Source organism: Lissotriton vulgaris, chromosome 7, assembly GCF_964263255.1.
Source record: "Lissotriton vulgaris chromosome 7, aLisVul1.2, whole genome shotgun sequence".
NCBI lineage: Eukaryota > Metazoa > Chordata > Amphibia > Caudata > Salamandridae > Lissotriton > Lissotriton vulgaris.
The window spans coordinates 674,933,651-674,955,211 of NC_141695.1; the positions used below are offsets into that span (position 1 = coordinate 674,933,651).

Here is a 21,561-nt window from a genome sequence, read left to right on the forward strand (position 1 = left end):
GAGTGACTCCTTCACCCCAAGGGAGATTCTTCTGTTGTCTTGGAGGTCCACAGGGACCAGCACAGAGCCAGTGTGTATCACGGACAGTGGCAAGACTGGGGACGGCAAGGGAAGATGAAGTCAAGCCCAAGGGAGGTCCAGCGTGTCCAGACGGTGGAAGTGTAGTCTTATCTTCTTGCAGAATCTTGTCAACGTAAAATCTAAAGTCCTGTAGCCAGGTAACCCATTTTATACCCAAGGGAAAGGGTTGGACAGATTCTAGGGACCCTCCTAGGGGAGTGGCAGGGGAGAGGGGTAGCTACACCCATGTTCTTTGTCCAGTTTCAAGCCAGAACAGGAGCAAATGGCTCCCAGAACTGGTTTGAGTTGGAATATGCACAGGGACACCAAATGTTCCCCTTGTGCAGACTTTCTGGCCCAATACACTAAATCCTGTCTGGGATGTGGCCTCACCTCCCTATAACAGGATACCTATTGTCCGACCTTCCTCTGAGAGAGCTTGGCTCAACATCAGTAGGGCAGACTCGTGCCTGTGGCTGGCAGCATCCATTTTGTGCTGTAAGGCTCGAGAAAGTTGGTACCGGTAGACTTGGGTATCCCCAGAACCTCGGTTCTGAGGGGAGGGATCATACCTCCCACACTAGTTACTGGTTGGAGGTATGATTCCAAGGTGTTTGACACCAAACACGACATACTTCGTTGCAGTTGTTTTCAAGATAGCATTTACCGCGAGGTTATATGCACCTCTACCTACATGTCTGGCAGTATCACATACAGCCCTGGAGAATGGTCTCCGAAGACTGCACAGGGGCCCTGCTCATGCAGAAGCACCCTCTCACGTAAAACCCAGCACCCTGCCTTCAGGATTGTTAAGGCCCACTATAGGGGTGACATGTCAGATTTGAGTATAGTGAATGAATATATATATATATATTCTGGGCACTGTAGTTTGCCGATGCAGCTACAGGGAGCTATACTGACTTAAACCGATGCACCTGGTTTGTCCACTGCTGACAGAACGAGGGGAGGTATTTAAAGTGCCCTGGCGTGAAAAGCAATATCTAAGCAGGCATCTGAGGAAGACATTATGTTGAAACGCGTCATGCCTATGCTATTTTGAATTAAAGCACTCACCTGGAATCCCCGCTGTGTCTCTCCAGTTCTATCAATTCTTGGAACGTTTGTGGCATAAAATGCGTGCTGTGTCCTGGGCGCGCTAGGAAGAGACCCGCCTCGCAAAGTGGAAGGAGTAACAGGGACAGCTTCGGCATCTGTTTTTCGTCCAAGGTATTGGAAACTCCAACCCATCGTATCCCTGTCCAGTAGCAGCTGCTGTACATACAGTCCGTGACTGCACGGAGGAGTTTCAGGACACTGTTTCTGTTAAATTCCAGGCTCGAGAGGAAAAGGATTATTTTGTTTGAGGCGTAATGGGGGCCAGAGGTGAGGAACTTTTCTTCAGAGATTGCGCTTTCCAGAGCACAAGAACCCCGTTCCTACTTGAATCCAGGACCCAATGAAGGACACTTGCAACAGGTCTATGTCACGTTCCCAGCTTGCCGTGAGAGGAGCATTCTGGGCACTGTAGTTTGCCGATGCAGCTACAGGGAGCTATACTGACTTAAACCGATGCACCTGGTTTGTCCACTGCTGACAGAACGAGGGGAGGTATTTAAAGTGCCCTGGCGTGAAAAGCAATATCTAAGCAGGCATCTGAGGAAGACATTATGTTGAAACGCGTCATGCCTATGCTATTTGGAATTAAAGCACTCACCTGGAATCCCCGCTGTGTCTCTCCAGTTCTATCAATTCTTGGAACGTTTGTGGCATAAAATGCGTGCTGTGTCCTGGGCGCGCTAGGAAGAGACCCGCCTCGCAAAGTGGAAGGAGTAACAGGGACAGCTTCGGCATCTGTTTTTCGTCCAAGGTATTGGAAACTCCAACCCATCGTATCCCTGTCCAGTAGCAGCTGCTGTACATACAGTCCGTGACTGCACGGAGGAGTTTCAGGACACTGTTTCTGTTAAATTCCAGGCTCGAGAGGAAAAGGATTATTTCGTTTGAGGCGTAATGGGGGCCAGAGGTGAGGAACTTTTCTTCAGAGATTGCGCTTTCCAGAGCACAAGAACCCCGTTCCTACTTGAATCCAGGACCCAATGAAGGACACTTGCAACAGGTCTATGTCACGTTCCCAGCTTGCCGTGAGAGGAGCATTCTGGGCACTGTAGTTTGCCGATGCAGCTACAGGGAGCTATACTGACTTAAACCGATGCACCTGGTTTGTCCACTGCTGACAGAACGAGGGGAGGTATTTAAAGTGCCCTGGCGTGAAAAGCAATATCTAAGCAGGCATCTGAGGAAGACATTATGTTGAAACGCGTCATGCCTATGCTATTTTGAATTAAAGCACTCACCTGGAATCCCCGCTGTGTCTCTCCAGTTCTATCAATTCTTGGAACGTTTGTGGTGTGATATATATATATATTTATATCTCTCGTAAGTGGTACAAGCACTAGCTTACACAGGCTGCAGTTGCAGACCTGAGGTACCATTTTGCATGGTCTCTCATGAGTGACATAGTGGAATGCTTCAGCCAAGAAGAGGCCTCTGGGGTACCTATGCCCTGGGTACATATATATATATATAGTAGGGACTGATAAGGGTACCCCAGTATCCAATCTGGAGTTGTACCAAAGTACATATATGTCAATTTAGAGGAGAAAGCAGGTAGGCAGGGGTCCTGAATAGCAGGATCCCAGGCAGTCTAGTCAAAACAGTGGGAGCAAAAAGTAGGGTTAACCATAAGAAGCGATTCCTCCGCCTCTCCCATGTTGCCGCCCCATTCCAGAAGGGATGCGTTTGTCAATCAATCAGAGTACTTGTAAAGCACGCTACTTACCCGTGAGGGTCTCAAGGTGCTGAGGGGAGGGGGTACCGCTACTGCTGGAAGAGCCAGGTCTTGAGGAGACTTCTGAAGGCGAGTAAGTCTTGGGTCTGCCGTAGGTGGGTAGGGAGGATGGTCCAGCTCTTGGCGGCAAGGTGGGAGAAGGATCTGCCGCAGAGGTTTTTCGTTGGATGCGGGGAACAGCGGCGAGGGCAAGGCTGGCGGAGTGGAGCTGGCGGGTGGGGGTGTAGAAGCTGCGTCTGCTGTTCAGGTAGGCTGGTCTGGCGTTGTGGAGTGCTTTGTGTGCGTGGGTGAGGAGCTTGAAGGTGATCCTCTTGTCGACGGGGAGCCAGTGTAGGTCTCAGGTGGTGGGTGATGTGGCTGCGGCGGGGGACGTTAACTATCAGTCGGGCGGAGGTGTTTTGAATGCGTTGTAGTGGTCATAGGTGTTTGGCTGGGATTCCTGCGTAGGGTGCGTTGCCGTAGTCCAGTCTGCTGCTGACGAGGGCCTTTGTCACCGTTCTTCTTGTTTCGGTCGAGAACCACTTGTAGATCCTGCGGAGCATGCGGAGGGTGTTGTAGCAGGAGGAGGAGACGGCATTGTCCTGTTTAGATATGGAGCGGGAGGAGGCAAGGATGAATCCTAGGTTGCGTGCATGGTCAGTGGGTGTTGGTGCTGTTCCCAGTGTGGTCGGCCACCAGGAGTCATCCCAGGCTGAGGTTGTGGGTCCGAGGATGAGTACCTCTGTCTTGTCCGAGTTCAGCTTCAGACAGCTGTTCCTCATCCAGTCGGCGACGGCCTTCATTCCCTCTTGGAGGTTGGTTTTGGCGATGTGCGGGTCCTTGGTGAGGGAGAGGATGAGCTGGGTGTCGTCAGCGTAGGAGATGATATTGAAGTCATGTTGGCGGGCCACTTGTGCGACGGGGGCCATGTAGACGTTTAACAGCGTCGGGCTGAGGGAGGAGCCCTGTGGGACACCGCAGATGATGTCATTGGCCACGGATCGGAAGGGCGGGAGGTGGACGCTCTGGGTTCTGCCGGAGAGGAAGGACGTGGTCCAGTCAAGGGCCTTCTCTTGGATTCCGGCTTCTAGGAGGCGTGTCTTTAAAGTGCGATGGCAGACCGTGTCGAAGGCGGCTGACAGGTCCAGGAGGATGAGGGCTGATGTTTCGCCGTTGCCTAGTTTGCACCTGAAGTCGTCTGTGGCGGCGTTGAGGGCTGTCTCTGTGCTGTGGTTTCGTCTGAACCCGGACTGGGACGGGTCCAAGATGTTGTTGTCTTCCAGGTGGCGGGCCAGTTGCATGTTGACGATTTTCTCGATGACCTTCGCCTGGAACGGGAGCAGGGAGATGGGCCGAAAGTTCTTGAGGTTCTTGGGGTCCGCCTTGGGCTTTTTGAGGAGGGCGTTGATTTTGGTGTGTTTCCAGCTTTCCGGGAATGTCGCTGTTTCGAAGGAGATGTAGATGACCTTCCGTAATTGGGGTGGATGGCAGGGTCTGCTTTCTTGAATACGTGGTGTGGGCACGGGTCTGACGGAGATCCTGAGTGGATGGAGTTTATGACCTTGCGTGTCTCGTCGTTGACGTTGGACCAGGAGGTCAGGCGGTTGGCCCTGTTCACAGGGGAGGTGGAGTCTGGCTTAGTAGGGTGGTCATGGTGTTGAAGCCGTCATGGATGTCAGCGATCTTGCTGTGGAAGAAGATGGCCAGTGAGTTGCACAGTTCTTGTGAGGGCAGTATATCATTGGCGCTGGGGTTGGAGAGTTCCTTTACGATGCTGAAAAGCTCTTTGCTTTTGTGTGTGTTGTTATCCAGGTGGTCTTTGAAGGAGGATCTCTTGGCTAATATGATGAGATGGTGATGTCTGCGGGTGGCGCGTTGTGGGCTGCGTGGTTGTCCGCAGTGCATTCGTGGAGCCATATCTTCTCCAGTTTCCGGAATGCGCGTTTGGAGGTCTGCAGCTTGTAGGTGAACCAGGTGGCTCTCTTGCTGGCGTGGTTGTTTGAGGGTTTCTTGAGTGGGGCGAGGGTGTTGGCGCAGTCGTCGATCCACTGTCTGAGGTTGTGGGCTGTGGTGCCTGGGTTGGTGGGGTCGGTGGTTGGGTTTTGGGCGAAGGTGGTGATCAGCTGGTCTTCGGTGACTTTGCTCCAGCAGCGGCGAGGTAGCTGTTAGGTGCGGTGGTGCATGGTTGGTTTATTGAAGGTGAAATGGATGCAGCGGTGGTCGGTCCAGTGGAGTTTGGTGGTGTGGTCGAAGGGGACGTGGGTGCCTGTGGAGAAGACGGGGTCCACTGTGTGGCCAGCGGCGTGGGAGGGTGCTGTGATGAGTTATCTGAGGCCAATGTTGGCGAGGTTGTCGATCAGGGTGGCGGAGTTGGCGTTGTCGTTTTTCTAGAGGTGAAAATTCAGGTCCCCGAGGACGATGTAGTTTGTGGAGGCGAGTGCGTGGGTGCTGGCGAGGTCGGCGATGGAGTCGCTGAATTGAGCTCAGGGTCTGTAGATGAGGGTGCTGTTGGGGGGGGGTCAGTGTGGATCCGGAAGTGCAGGTGTTCAGCGGTGTTGAGGCTGTCGTCTGCGTGGGTGGCGACCTTGAGGGGGGAATTGTGGACGATGGCTATTCCTCCTCCGATTCTGTTGGTGCATTCCCTGCGGGTGATCTTGTAGCCGTCCGGGATGGCTATGGCGCTGTCGGGCGCTGAGGAGTTGGTCCACCAGGTCTCGGCCAGGAAGGCCACGTCTGGGGCGGAAGTGTCGAGCAGATCCCAGAGCTCAACGGCGTGTTTACGTGTGGAGCGGGTGTTGAGAAGTATGCAGCGAAGGTGGTTGGGTCCAGTCCTTGGAGGTTTGGTGGCGATGTCGCGGGTGAAGCTGCAGGTGAGGCTGGAGAAAGGTCCGTGAGTCCGTTTCGGGGCGGCTTGGAAGCAGGTGTGGTTTTGGCTGGCGTCATAGCAGAGTCTGGTGTTGTGGCGTTCGAGGAGACCAGGGGTTATGGCGCTGGGCGCGGACGGGCACAGACGGGCTTGCCTTCGGCGCGCCTACTGCGCGGCCTCCATAAGAGGGGGATAGCAGCTGGGAGGTGGGAGCGGGTGGCCAATGGGGAGAAGGGGAGCAGGGCCGCAGGGACGCAGCGCGGGAAGGAGCGGGAAAGGGCAGGAAAACAGATGGGCGGCAGGGAGCAGGTACGAGGCAGCTGGCAGCCGTGTGGTGGCGTGGGGAGCGACCTGCCGGCGAGCAGGGTCAGAGGTCACCACTGTGTGTTCTGATTGGGAAGGGAGAGGGAACTGCTGTTGACCCAATTCTGGTTCGTGAGCCACCACTGCAATTGTCGTGAAGTGCCCTCTGAGATCTGGATGCAATCGGACAGATTCCCCTGATGCTGCGCCCACTGGAACTTCAGGTACCACTGCAGAGCCTGCAAATGCCACCTGGCATGATCGACCAGCAGGATGCAGGTGGCCATGAGGATCAGCAGTCTCCGGGTCATCCTGACCGAAACCCGGGACGGGGCTGAAAGATCAGAATCAGAGCCCGAACATCTCGGACTCGCTGTTCGAGAGGCTAAACCCGAAACTACGTCATGTCCAAAACCACTTCGATGAAGAGGAGCTTCTGAGAGGGGGTCAGGTTTGACTTCAGCACGTTGATGGATAACCCCAGCGAATGCAGGACGTCGCTGTAGTCTAGAGGTGGGAGACGACCGACTGTGGCAAGCCTGCCTTAAACAGCCAGTCGTCGAGATAGGGGAAGACTGGAACCCCTGATCTGTGCAGATGAGCTGCGACCACCGCCATCACTTTCGTTATCACCCGAGCGGCATTGGTAAGGCCAAATGGGAGCACGGTAAACTGAAAGTGCTTGTGGCCTACCAGGAACGGCAGGTAACGCCAGTGGGCCGGCAGGACAGTGATGTGAAAGTAAGCATCCTGCAAGTCCAACACTACCATTCAGTCTCCAGGGTCAAGAGCACACAAGACCTGAGCAAGCGTCAACATCATGAACAACTTCTTCAGGACGAAGCGGTTGACGTTCCTGAGCTCCAAGATAGGACGCAGGCCTTGGTCCTTCTTGGGTACCAGAAAGTAACCACTACCCACTTCTGGGGCAGGAACACGCTCAATGGCACCCTTGGCCAAGAGTGCCGAAACTTCCTGTTGGAGAAGGGTCAGGTAATATTCTGACATGAGATGGTACTGAGGTGGTATGGAGGAAGGGGTAGTTTCGAAGGGGAGGGAGTAGCCCCTTCGGACTATTTGCAAAATCAACCTGTCCGACATGATGGTGTGCCAGTGGGGGAGAGGATAGTGGAGCCTACAGCCCACTGGCGTTTGGTGGCCCTGAAAGGTAAGACTAGGGAGGTTTGGAGGCTGCTGCAGAGGGGGCTGTGGTGGACAGGCCCATTCGCTGACCCCCTGAACCACGCCAGTGGTTCCCATGTCCCCTGCCGCGCTGTGGCTGAACAGCTTGTGCTGGCCTGTGGCCCTGGACGGAACGTAGCAGGGCACCCATTTCGTAGCCACGAAAGGGGCGAAAGGCAGACTGCGCAGGGCAGGTGGTGGAGGGACCCAAGGACCTGGCCATAGCCAGAGAGTCTTTAAAGCGCTCTAGCGCATTGTCCGCTTTGTTGCAGAAAAGGCGACAGTCATCAAAAGGCATGTCTATAAGGGTGGATTGGACATCCCCGGAAAAACCAGTCGAACGCTACCAGGCTTAGCATTGAAGGGCTACTACTGGCATTGAAATCGTCCTGCCAAGTGCGTCAGCGGTATCCAGCCCATAGTGGATGGTAAACTTCGATACGTCTCTTCCCTTGGCAACTGTACAGGAGAGTATGGGCCGGGCCTCCTCCGGGCACTGAGGCAGCACCTGCGCCACCGTATCCCACACAGAGTGGGTATAACGGCCCAGCAAACATGCAATATTTACCAACCGCAGTCCCAAGCTGGCGGAAAAAAAACATTTTCTTCCCAAGGTGGTCCAGCTGTTTGGGTTCCCTTTCCGGTGGTGCGGTAGGGAAGGCGCCTTTGGAAGTGGAGGCTTGCTCCAAGGTTGGGTGTTGGGAGAAGAAAGTTAGGTCACCTGGGGCCAGGCGGTGACGTCTGGCAATCATCCTATCCAAAGGAGCCCCTGTGTTGGGCCTGGACCAGGTGCCCAAAAGGATGTCCGTGAGGGCCTCACTGTATGCAAGCAGGGGATCCAAAGAGCTCGCAGCCGGCTGAAGCACCTCTGTCAGGAGGTTAGTCCTGACTGCCACCGTAGGAAGCTCTAGGTCGAGAGCCTCGGCCGCACTTGTAGGACGCTTCCTCCTCCGTAGCCACGGTAGGAGGAGACAACATGATAAAGTCTGGGGAGGTATCCAGACCACTGGCATCCCCCTGTTCCTCTCTCCAGTCCAGATCGTACTCCAACTGGTCTGACAAAGGGTCCCTAGACTCCTCCCAGTCTTCCTCATCCTCCTCTGGCTGCCAAGCTGGCTAAAAATGCCCAGTTTGGAACACAGGGGCAAAAGCACCCATCGCCGCATCCAGCGTTGGCAGACACCAGTCCGGGTCCATGTCGGGCTGGAAGCCGGGGTCGAAGCCGGCGAATCAGCGCCGGTGGAGGTGTCACGGGGTCGACCAGCGCAGATCTGAATCCAGGCCTGTATCCAAGGGGGCCCTGCGATGCCGAGGCCAGAGGTGCTGGCGTCGAAGGACTAAGGTCCCCAGCCTAGTCCGCGGGGCCTGAAAGCGCGCCGGCGGAGTCGGGCCGCCCAAAGATGGCAAGCATCGCTTCGTAAAATTGACAAAGCTGGGAAGGAGTCGATGGGCACGGCGCCGGCCTGGATGTGCGCGTCCACAGACACCAATCGCCGCGCATGCCCGACCCCTGCCTCAGATTCCCAGGAGAAGGGCAACTATAGTTGTCGAGCTGGACGCAATGCTTCGCGTTGCTATCTCCAGCTCGACCTAAAAATGAAACAGTAAGGCAAAATGTTAGGGGGAAGATCACTCCAAGGCTGAAAGATCTAACACCCAGTTTATTTTTCATATAAATATTGTGTGGTTAACCACTTTAAAACTAGGGTTGACAGTGAAAGGATATCACAATTTTTAACAAATGATATTAGAGAGCTTGGTGTACCCAGTCCTCTGTTCATGCCTTCAGAGGACACTTCACCACTGTTATAGCAGTTGGCAGGTAAAGAAATAAAGTTGCCTACCCAGTTCTATGTATTCACAAGCCATAGTTAGCTGCGATTTTTCACCTTTTTAACTCTGGAGGACCTCGATTAGATTTCAAACAAGCGTGGAGAAAATCACAGAAAATGCTGGGCGCGATGTAGTAGGAAAAAGACTGCTAGATGTTGGTACCCAGACATTAATTCTACAGAAAACATTTACCAATGTAGTCTATGATTTGCCTATTTTATTGATCAGTCCTGCACATAACTTCATAGAAAATTTAATTTAACAATCTAATTTATTTAGTTCTACCAGGTCACGTACGGTATTACATAAATGTTATGTTGAGTCAAGTCCAACACGCCTTAAATCTAACAAAAAATGCAACTTTCCTTTGAAATTTCTGAAATCAGGGACTGCAACTTTAGAAGACTAGTCTAGCACTGAGAAACTGTCACATCGAATCGTACTTGCCTCCTGAAGCTGAAGATAACTCAAGGTCCAAATCTTGGGTTACTGGATTGTAGTTCATTACTTTTCCTTCCTAGGAATGAAACACATAAGAATCTTACAGAACAGACATTACAATTTAGACCACACACACAACAGTCAATAAGGAGGAAAATATATAAAAAATATATATCATTTTATGAATCCTTATGAATCATGTTGAATGTAAACTTCGGAATGGGAGAAATCCACAAACTTTCTTGGAGAACACTGAACAAGATTTTACCCTTAGGAGTCCTTCATTTTCACCTAAGAGTTGAGTTGATGTTTTTATTGTTACAAACGTTATGTCTGTTATTACACCAAGGTAGATTTGCTGGAAAAACGACAGGCACAAGACTGTCAATTAATGTTTTTCTAACAACAACACTGTGGAACTCAAAAAAGATCAATTTAAAAACGCCGGCACTGTGAGCCCAGCTTGAAAACAAAGGGTCCTCTTCTCTGGGGCCTAACAGATTTCCTCTTGGAGCTGAAGCATACCAGTTGGTTGTTCTAGTTTATATATGCCTATTTTTCTAAGGAAAAGCCTTTCATGGACTCAGACATATTTAAAAATGCAAAATGAAGTTCTGTGTAGCGAGATATCCTCGCAAGATACATATACTTTTAGATGTATCCCACCATCTGGGAGTTTTACAGAACTCTTAATTGCCACCCTGAAAGGAAACTTACGAACTGTACTACGTGACACCCCCCCCCCCCTCCCGAGTCCACTAGCACTATGTCTCTATAAACGTCCGAGACACAGTGAGCTGTGCACAAACTATAATGCTTTCCTACTTGTGAAACATCGTAACTTTAATATATATGTATATATAACCTTGCAATATATGACCAGTTCCCATACCGATTACTAAAATGTTGTATGGCGATTGTCCATATAAATTGTAAGTCCTATGCTGTCAATGACACACAAATGTACAAGTGCAAGGTTTGCAAGGGATTAGGCCTCAGGATGCTAGTGCAATGTTGCCGCCTGGACCTGATACTGCTAGTGATCTGGGATCAACACAGAGGAGATTGAGATGAAGATACAGAGCAGAGCACCATGGCCAAATGAGTACATTTGCGTGAATTAGAGGTAAAGGTGAGTGTAAATGTATGAGCATATATGTGAATTAACTTTAGTGTACGTGACTATTTGAAGGTGTGAGTGCGTGCATCAATTATTGATGTATTTTTTATTTTCACCTACAGCTTCTGGTACACAACACCAACATCCAGACATACATACACTAGCCAACCCTAGTATGATGGGGTACCTCCCTGGCATCATAGTGTCTTACTGTAAGCATCTCTTCCAATATAAAGGAGGAACACTGGCATGAAGAGGACAAATATTGGAATTACAAGCCCTTTTATCATGGTAGTCGTTTTGGGCAAATTAAATGCATCATTAGAAGAATGGGGCCCGCTGCCTGCACAATGTGCTCACTGGGGTAACCACAGTTATTTAGTCAGTGCAGTAGAAACACCACTAACATAGATCGGGCTGGGGGCATAGTGGTGGCCTTCCTGCCTTACAGTAGGAATGGCGGCACTCGTAGGTTGGTGGGAGCACTTACGATGTCCCACTTGAGTATTTGGGGGCAGACTGCGAGCCTTACTGGAGGTGTGTAGCTCTTTTGCCTCCTGCCACACTGTGAATATTTTTTAACCTCGTTTTAACAATTTTTAATAACTTTGCTATTCTGGCTAAATTTTAAAGGAGCTGTGGTGACTGACAACCTGTACCTGTGCCGAGGTGTGCTGTCCTGCCCCGTTCCACCACGGCTGTCGTGCCGATTGAGTGGAGGGCGGGCGCCCTCTTGAGTGAGGACCCGGATCCAGGTGGGGCCCTTCGCTGCGGTCTAGCTGGGGGTGGGGCTAAGCTACTTATTGCAAATGGCTGGCCGGTCGCGCAGCGGGCGTGCCTAAGGCAAGCTCGTCTGCGCCCCGGTAGCACCCAGTGCCAGTCATGCTGCCCAATTGTTGCCAGATAGGACCAAGAGAAAGCTTACCTACTCACGGGAGGCCTTACTGGCTGTAGGTAAGCCTGGTGATACGGCGAGTGGGCATGGGGTGGATTTTGATAATCGAGTCTCGAAATGTCCCATTTGTGACTTCTGTCTAGCAGCTCCACTGCCCCTCCCTCAACCAAAACCAAGAGAGTCTTAAGAATTCAGGCGGCTCTTATTAACGCTCGGTCCATGGCCAAACATTCAGCTGATATTTTTGAGCTTCTAGCGGATGATACGCTGGATGTTCTGTTCATCACAGAGACTTGGCTCAGTGAATAGAGCGCCCCAGTAGTGGAACTTTCCATACCCAGAGGTTATAAAATCACAAGGGCGTACAGGGGCGATGGCAGAGGTGGTGGGATTGCAGTGGTGCTCAGGGAATCGTGGCGCTTCACTAGTGAAGCCATTAGAGAGGGGACGGGAGGAGAGGCCCTCGATTTCGTGTTAACCATCTCTCCCCACTGTACATTAGGGGGAACTCTGGTGTATCGCCCCCCAGGTCCTCCGGGAACTTTCCTAAAAACCCTGGAGGACATTATTGTACCACGTTCCCTCCGTTACCCCAAATACCTTTTATTAGGCGATTTTAACATTCACCTTAACACGCCGTCTACCCCGGAGACCAGGTCCCTTGCTGAGGCCCTGCTCCTCACCCAGCTTACCCAACATGTGTCACTCCCGACCCATTCGGGAGGCCATCTCATCGATCTGGTTTGTTCCAATTTCCCTATTTCAATCTTAGACCCTGAGCCCACACCCTTTGACGGACCACTTCCTGATCAGGTTCTCCTGGGAGGATACTCGATCTGATAGAGATGCTACACTGCCTTCTGGCCTATTGGCCAAGAAGGTTAATCTCCCTGCTTTCTCTGAGTTCCTGGGTCAGTCCCGCCCCTCTCATACTACAGATCTAGAGGCGGCTGTGGCTAGCTTTGACCACTGGATTAGCCAGGGAGTTAAAGTCCTGTGCCAATGGTAAAAGGAGCGGCACTCAGCGCTCCCTTCCCTCGCAGCCATGGTACTCCTCCACTCTTAGGGATCTGAAACTGGGCTGCAAAAGGTTGGAATGCTGCTGGCGACAGAACTATGGTGCTTCTGCTAAGATGGCCCTACGATCAGCACAGACTGAATACTACACAGCCATTCGAAAGGCTAAAAGCGAGTACTTCACCGGGAGGATTATGATGGCCCGGAACAATAGCAAGGAAATCTTTGCAATTGTGCGGAGCTTTCTCTCCCCCTGTGCGGAACAAAGCACACTACCATTATCGAACGAGTGGTGTGAAGAGCTCTCATCCTTTTTATCGACAAAATTGCTAAGATTCAAGAGAGTGTAGGTTCGGTGGCGAGGCCCAAAGTGATCTCCCCCCTGAATCCCCTGTCAACTCCCCGAGTCGGCTCGGAGGTGCTTTCATCTTTTTTACCTACCACTGAGGCAGATATACTGGCCCTATTACAGGCCCTCAAGTCGGGCTCCCCGGCGGACCCTTGCCCGGCGCGGGTCCTAGCGGGTGTAGCTGATGTAGTCTGCCCAATAGTAGTGAATCTGGTCAATTCCTCACTTCAGGTCACGTTCCCTCTAAATGGAAACGTGCTAAACTTCTGCCCCTCCTGAAGAAACCTACCCTTGACCCCCTGCAGCTGGTTAACTATCGACCAATATCACTGCTGCCGGCACTTGCTAAGGTATGTGAAAAGGTGGTCTTCCCGCAGCTTGAGGCTTTTGTTGAGACTTCGGGAGCTCTCCACCCAGCGCAGTCAGGCTTTAGAGCCTCCTATAGTACGGAGACCGTCCTGGCTATTAGAGAGTGCCTGGACGGGGGCGGCAGAGCGGCCATGATTTTACTGGACCTCTCTGCCGCCTTCGACACGGTACCCCACCAGTGGCTGCTCGAAAGACTCTCCGCTATAGGAGTTTCGGGTCTGGTCTGGCAATGGATTAAATCCTTTTTGGACTCCCGCTCTCAACAGGTCTGCTTAGCCCCATGCTCCTCTTTAGTCAGGAATCTGGAGACAGGGGTGCCACAGGGCTCGACCCTCAGCCCCCTTCTTTTTAATATCTACCCGACACCACTTGGCTACCTGGCTGAGGAATTGGGGGCCAAGGTAATTGCGTACGCAGATAATATGCAATTACTCTTTACCTGGAATGATGCCGCCCTGAACACCGGCACGGCTCAACGGTGCTTAGTCTCGATCTTTCAATGGATAGCCGAGGCTTCCCATAAATGCAATGAGGATAAGTCGGAAGTCCTTCTCTACGGCCAGTTTCCGGAGGACTTTAGGACTCATTTGTGGCCTCCAGGCTTCCCTTGGCCGGTTGCTAAACCTGGGCCAGCAAAGAACCTGGGCATTTGGTTTAGTGAGGATCTTGGCTTCTCCGACCATATAAAAAAGCTCACGGCACATGTTTCGGGACCCTCAAAATGCTCAGGAAGTTTTTCCCTCTGCTCCCGAGGGCAGCAAAAGAGATGGTAACCCGCGCCCTGATTGTTTCCAGATTAGATTATGCTAATGCTCGGTTTCTGGGGCTGCCAGCCTATCTGCTGCACAGGCTTCAAATTATTCAAAATGCGGCAGCTAGGCTCCTGTTCAATGCCCCTGGGCGCTCTAGTGCGCGCACATATCTGCAGGAGCTACATTGGCTTCCAGTAGTTCAGAGGGTGCAATTTAAAGCGCTTATACTGGCCCACAGAGCGCTGCATGGTGTAGGCCCTCTCTACCTTAGGAAGCGCTTTGCCTTCCATGTCCCCAAACGCCTCTTGCGTTCAGCGGCCCAACGCCGGATGGCGATTCCTCGCTTCTGCAGAGTCCGACTGGGTGGCACCTCTCTCTCGGTCAAAAGCGGCAGTTGCCTGGAACTCACTTCCCGCTGCTCTCCAACACATCACGGAGTTCCGGATCTTCAAGAAGCAGCTAAAAACACACCTCTTCAGCATGTCTTTCTAAAACTCTCTGCTGCCCTCCTCTGACTCATTCCGCGCCAGGACACTCATGAGTAACAGTGTGCGCTACAAATACCGCTATAACATAACATAACATAATGGAACCCTTCATTAAAATACTGGATGCCTTATTTTTTCCATTATAAAGTTATCGATTTTCTATGTTATGAACAACAGAACATATAGCAGCTGCCCCAAATCAAGTCAGTTCAATTGGATACTATAAACTAAAATATATCATCAAACACAATATTCCACCTTTTAGTGTATAGGAGTCAATACTTACACCACCATTTAATTAAAAAATGAAGAGCCCCTTATCACGTGTATTTAATCGAGAGAATTCCATAGGGCATTCACATTAATCATGATGGGAAGCAATAGGATGGAAAATCATGCAGGTTTTTATAGTTCGGCCCCTGTGTGAAGTTTAGCTTCTACCTCTGAGGGTTCAGACGTAATCTTTCTCAACTTCCTCTCAACCATGCCTCATTTCTGTAACAAGATCACCCACTGGTGTGAGCTCACTGACCTGATAATACCGCCAACAAGACTCATTCTGGCCAGTAATAAACACATGAATGCAAATTTGGTGGTAAGCAGACTTTGGGGGTGATTACGATGGCGGGCGAACTTCAGTCGGTCCGCCATCGTGTCGGTGAGTGGGATCGCCCACCTACAAGGCGGCAGTCCCACCGGTGGTATTACGATGCCATCGCCACTGTGGCGGTCGCATCCACCATCTGTTACATTGCAGCGGGTGCTGCTAGCTCCCTCCGCCATCCTAATTTGGCAGGGACAAAATCGCGGTCCGATGGCGGAAGGCCCGCCGCCGCATGGCTAGCAGACCTTCCGCCATCGTAATCAGCCCCTTTGTTTTTTATGCTTCAATACATTTTTTTCATTGGATTTCGCAGTGTATAAAATCCAGCATGTCAACCAAAGTAGCCTTAACAATAAATCACACTTCAAACTTCAATGAATTACACATAATTACACTGACCAAAGAGCAGGCTTAACTGAACTATATGCTCTGAAGTTGTGTTGAGACCCATCTCCCATGCAACATTCATGCCCTAAAGGCACAAGTTACTACTTGTGTAACAATATATCTGTAAGAGACATTATTAGTGATAGATTTGTTACCTTAGAATATCCCCAGGCGTCAGACTGGATCCAGAAAATTTTGCGTAGCAATACCCCTGCGCGCCGTCGTAGTTAGCGCCGGAATGACTTTGGAGTACTTCGACGCCGCCCATGCACGCTGACGTCAGTTCTGATACACAGCTTTTCCGCGCCAGATAAGCAGAGCCATGATAGAACCAACACTGGTGCCATGAAACTAGGGCCCTGAAAGGGAATGACCTTAACCCTAGATATCGGTTCGCAGAACGGGGAGGATGGGTGGGTCGGTAAGGAATCTATCACTAACTAATGTCTCTTACAGATATATCGTTACACAAGTAGTAACTTGTGCATCTGAAAGAGACATGTGATAGATTCCTTACCTTAGAATAGATACCCCAGCAAAACCAACCCCGGTGGTGGGTCTGCGAACCAATAATCACACCAGAAAGTCCTGGAGGACGGTACGGTCAAAGAAGCCATCCCTCCGGACTTGGCTGTCCAGGCAATAGTGTCTTGCAAACGTGTGCAGCGAGGCCCACGTAGCTGCCTGGCAAATGTCCTGCAAGGGCACTCCTCGGCCCAGGGCAGTGGTAGTCACCGTGGCCCGAGTGGAATGAGCCCTCAGTCCAACATTCCTTCTTAGCCAAGGAGTAACACGCCTGGATACACAAGATGATCCACCGCGAGATGGTCCGCTTGTGTACCGCCTTTCCCTTCTTAGGGCCCACGTAACCAACAAAGAGTTGGCCATCCACCCGGAACTGGCGTGTGCGATTCAGATAGTAAGAGAGCGCACAATTGGGTCCAGACGGTGGAGCCTCTCTTCTTCTTTCGAGGGATGCGGAGGCGGAAAGAAGGTGGGCAAGGTAATGGACTGCCCGATTTGGAAGGCCGTGACAACCTTGGGCATGAAAGAGGGTCTTGTCCGCAACACAACCTTGTCCGGATGAACAGAGAGGAAAGGAGGTGAAGAAGAAAAAGCCTGGAGCTCACTCCCTCTCACTCCCTCTCCTGGCAGAGGTGATGGCAACCAGTAAAGCAGTCTTCAAGGTAAGAAGACCAATCAATCAATCAATTATAAAACTTGTATAGCGCACTACTCACCCGGAAGGGTCTCAAGGCGCTTGGGGGAAGGGGTCCGCTACTGCTCGAACAGCCAGGTCTTGAGTTGTCTCCTGAAGGCGAGATGGTCCTGGGTCAGCCGAAGGTGGATGGGGAGGGTGTTCCATGTCTTGGCCGCCAGGTAGAAGGATCTGCCTCCGGTGGTGGCTCTTCGGATGCGTGGTACGGCGGCAAGGGCGAGGCTAGTAGACCGTAGCTGGCGGGTGGGCGTGTAGAAGGTCAGGCGGTTGTTGAGGTACTTGGGGCCCAGGTCGTGGAGAGACTTGTGTGCGTGGGTGAGGAACCTGAACGTGATCCTCTTGTTGACGGGGAGCCAGTGCAGGTCCCTCAGGTGGCCGGAGATGTGGCTGCGTCGGGGGATGTCCAGGATGAGTCGGGCGGAGGCGTTCTGGATGCGTTGGAGTCTTTTCTGTAGCTTGGCTGTGGTTCCGGCGTAGAGGGTGTTTCCGTAGTCCAGTCGGCTGGTGAGGAGGGCCTGGGTGACCGTCTTCCTGGTTTCGGTCGGGATCCATCAGAAGATCTTGCGAAGCATGTGTAGGGTGTGAAAGCATGATGAGGAGACGGCGTGGACTTGTCTGGTCATGGAGAGGGAGGAGTCCAGGTTGCGTGCGTGGTCTGTTGGCTTGGGAGTGGTGTCCAGGGCTGGGGGCCACCAGGAGTCGTCCCAGGCGGAGGGCGATGGTCCCAGGATGAGGACTTCCGTCTTGTCTGAGTTCAGTTTCAGGCGGCTGTTCTTCATCCACTCGGCGACGTCTTTCATCCCTTCGTGTAGGCTGGTTCTGGCGGTGTCGGGGTCTCTGGTGAGGGAGAGGATCAGCTGGGTGTCGTCGGCGTAGGAGATGATGTTGAGGTTGTGTTGGCGTGCGATGGCTGCAAGAGGTCTCATGTAGACGTTGAAGAGGGTGGGGCTGAGTGATGATCCCTGCGGTACGCCGCAGATGACTTCGGTGGCCTCTGATCGAAACGGGGGGAGGCGGACTCTCTGTGTTCTTCCGGCGAGGAACGAGATGATCCACTCCAGTGCCTTCTCTTTCTTGGATGCCGATGTCGCTGAGGCGTTGGACTAGGGTGCGGTGGCAGACAGTGTCGAACGCAGCAGAGAGGACCAGGAGGATGAGTGCCGCTGTTTTCCAGTTGTCGAGCAGGGCTCGGATGTCGTCAGTGGCTGCGATGAGGGCGGTCTCGGTGCTGTGGTTGGCTCTGAAACCGGACTGCGAGGGGTCGAGGGATCCGTTCGTCTCGAGGAAGGCGGCAATCTGTCTGTTGACGATCTTCTCGATGACTTTGGCAGGAAAATGGAGGAGCGAGATCGGGCGGAAGTTTTTGAGGTCGGTGGAGTCCGCTGTTGGTTTCTTCAGTAGGGAGCTGAGCTCGGCATTCTTCCAGCTCTCCGGGAAGGTGGCGGTGTTGAAGGAGGTGTTGATGATGTTCCGGAGTTGGGGTGCGATGGTGGAGTCGGCCTTGTTGAAGACGTGGTGGGGGCAGGGGTCGGTTGGAGATCCGGAGTGGATGGTGTTCATCGTGCGGGCTGTGTCTTCGGTGGTCACCGTGGTCCAGGTGCGGAGGGTGGCGGTGGGGGGCGTTGGTTAGACGGTTGGGTGCGTGGATGGTGCGCCGAAGCTGTTGTGGATGTCGGCGATCTTGCGGTGGAAGAACGAGGCGAGAGAGTCGCAGAGATCTTGTGAGGGAGTGATGTCGTTGTTGCCGGTGCTGGGGTTGGAGAACTCCTTGACGATGCTGAAGAGTTCCTTGCTGTCGTGGGCGTTGTTGTCCAGTCGTTCCTTCAGTGATTTCTTCTTGGTGGTGCGGATGAGCTGGTGGTGCTTGCGGGTGGCGTGTTTGGGGGCGGTCATGTTGTCGGTGGTCTGGTCGAGGAGCCAGGCTTTCTCGAGGGTGTGGCAGGTCTTCTTGGAGTCCTTGAGTTCGTCGGTGAACCAGGAGGCCTTCTTGCTTCTGGGTCTGCTGAGAGGGTTCTTCAGTGGTGCAAGGTCGTTGGCGCAGGCGGTCAGCCACAGCGTGAAGTTGCGGGCTGCTTCGTTGGGGTCTGTTGTGCTGGCGGGTGGGTTCTGGCTGAGGGAGGTGGTGAGCTGGTCGGCGGTGATCTTGCTCCAGCTCCTGTGAGGAACCTGTTGCGGGTGGTGGTGGGCTGTGGTGCTTCTGAAGCTGAAGTGGACGCAGCGGTGGTCGGTCCAGTGGAGTCCGGTGGAGGGGCTGAAGGTGATGTGCTTGCTGGATGAGAAGACGGGATCAAGCGTGTGGCCGGCGTAGTGGGTGGGGGTGTTGACCAGTTGCTTGAGTCCGAGGTTGGCGAGGTTGTCCAGCAGGGCGGCGGTGTTGCGGTCCTTGTTGTTCTCCGGGTGGAAGTTGAGGTCCCCTAGGAGGATGTAGTCGGCGGAGTGGATGGCGTGTGGGCTGATGAAGTCCGTGATGTCTTCTCTGAATTGTGTGCGTGGTCCCAGGGGTCTGTAGAAGAGGGTGCCTCCGAGGGTCGTCTTTGGGTCGGTGTGAACCTGAAAGTGGAGGTGCTCGGCGGCGGCGAAGGTGTCGGTCGTGATGCGGATGGTGTTCTTGTGGACGATGACGATGCCTCCTCCGGACTGGTTGACGTGGTCCCTCCTGATGATCTTGTACCCGTCCCGGATGGCGATGGCGATGTCGGGGGCTGAGGAGACGTTCATCCAGGTTTCCGTGAGGAAGGCGATGTCTGGTGATGTTGTGTCGAGGAGGTTCCAGAGTTCCACGGCGTGTCTGTGGACGGAGCGGGTGTTAAGCAGGATGCACTTGAGGTGGTTGTTGCTGGTGCTTGGCTTAGCGGGTGCGGTGCAGGTTCGGAGGCAGGTGAACTTGCAGGTTTTGCAGGTGAAGGGTCCGTGGAAGCGTTTCGGGGCGGCCCGGCAGCAGGCGGGGTTCGGGCCGGCATTGAGTGCGTTGAGGGCGGCGGCGTCGTAGGTCTGTCGGGTCGTCTTGCATCGGTGGGGGCCAGGGGTCCTGGCACTGGGCGCGGTCCAGGAGCAGACAGGCTAGCCTTTGGCGCGCCTTCGGCGCACAATCGGCATGCCCGCTGCGCGTGAACGCTGCGCATGCGTGTGGGCGGCATAAGTAAGGAGCCGGGAGGGAGGAGCAGCTGGGTGGCGGGAGCGGGGCGGCCAATGAGCAGGAGGGGGGCGGGGCCGCCGGGAGTCAGTGGCGGGAAATTAGCGGCTCGGCGGCGGCTGGGGCGTACTAGGCAGCAGCGAGGCAGGAGCGGCAAAGCGGCAAAAAGCGAGGCTGGAGTCGGCAGGAGCAGCGGTGAGTGGGGGCGACCTCACCTGGAAGTAGGCTCAGACGGAGAGGATAGTTCTGGAGCGGCTCAAAGGGAGCACACATCAGGTAGGTAAGCACCAGATTCAAGTCCCACTGGGGCATCACAAAAGGAACAGGAGGAAACATGTGTGTGATGCCCTTCAGAAACCTATTTACAATCGGGGACTTGAACAAGGAAGGTTGATCAGGAAGCCTTAAGAAGGCAGAAAGGGCAGAAAGGTAGCCCTTGATAGTGCCCAGAGCGGAGCCCTGCTGGGCAAGAGAAAGAAGGAAGAGGAGAACCTCAGAAAGGGGTGCAGAGAGTGGATCCGCAGCCTTTGCTGTGCACCATGCCACAAATCTGTTCCACCTCCAGGCGTATACCGACTTCGTGGAGGGACGCCTGGCTGCCAGAATGACATTACAGGCTTCGGGAGGCATGTCAAATGGCCTCAACTGTCGCCGCTCAATCTCCAAGCTCGTAGGTGGAGACTGGACAGGTTCGGGTGGAGGACCGTCCCCTGCTGCTGCAACAGAAGGTCCTCCCGAAGAGGCAGACGAATCGGGGGATCGACTGACATGCTGAGTAGCTCGGGATACCAGTATCTTCGTGCCCAATCCGGAGCCACAAGGATAACCTGCGCCCGATCGCGCCTAATCTTCTTCAGCACTCTGGGCAGAAGTGGTATAGGCAGGAAGGCGTACAATAAACCGCAACTCCACTTGCGATGAAAAGCGTCTCCGAGCGAGCGCCGCCTTGGAAACTCCAACGCGCAGAACTGATGACATTGCGCGTTCTCTTCTGTGGCGAATAGATCTAACCAATGCTCTCCCCACTGCTGAAAGAGGCCTTGCGCCACGTCAGAGTTCAGACGCCATTCGTGATCCATCATGCACCGGCGGCTGAGTTTGTCCGCCCTGGCGTTCAGGGAACCTGCCAGGTGTTGAACCACCAGGGTCATGCCCTGATGTTCCAGCCACTGCCAGAGGCGCAGAGCCTCCTGGCTTAGGGTCCACGACCCCACCCCGCCCTGTTTGTTGCAGTACCACATGGCGGTGGTGTTGTCCATAACACCTGCACTACACTCCCCCAGACAGAGGGGAGGAACACCTTCAGTGCAAGTCGGATCGCCCGCAGCTCCAGAAGGCTGATGTGGAGCTGGGAGCCACCGGAGACCAGAGGCCTCTGATCTCCGCCTCTCCCATGTGGCCCCCCCAGCCCAGGAGGGACGCGTCCGTCACAACTACGTGCTCCGGTTGGGGTAGGGAGAGGGATCTGCCACTGACCTAATCGCGGTCTGTGAGCCACCACTGCAACTGTCTTGCAGTGCCCTCCGAGATCAAGACCTGGTCGGACAAGTTCCCTGATGCTGGGCCCACTGAAACTTCAGGTCCCACTGCAGAGCCCGCATCCGCTACCGGGCGTGATGCACCAGAAGGATGCAGGAGGCCATCAGCCCCAGAAGCCGCAGCGTCAACCTGACCGAGACTCAGGATAACGGCTGAAAGATCGGAATCATAGCCTGA

General features: G+C 53.5%; 1 protein-coding gene across 2 annotated transcripts in view; it reads right to left on the bottom strand.

The window, feature by feature from the left end:
* The window catches only part of COIL (coilin), a 150,989-nt gene that overhangs the window by 30,051 nt on the left and 99,377 nt on the right, over positions 1–21,561 (bottom strand). For both annotated transcript variants that reach the window (XM_086930878.1, XM_086930877.1), the window contains exon 5: positions 9,519–9,588. In XM_086930878.1, coding sequence (XP_086787004.1) covers positions 9,519–9,588 — 70 coding nt within the window. The remainder of the gene's footprint in view (positions 1–9,518; positions 9,589–21,561) is intronic.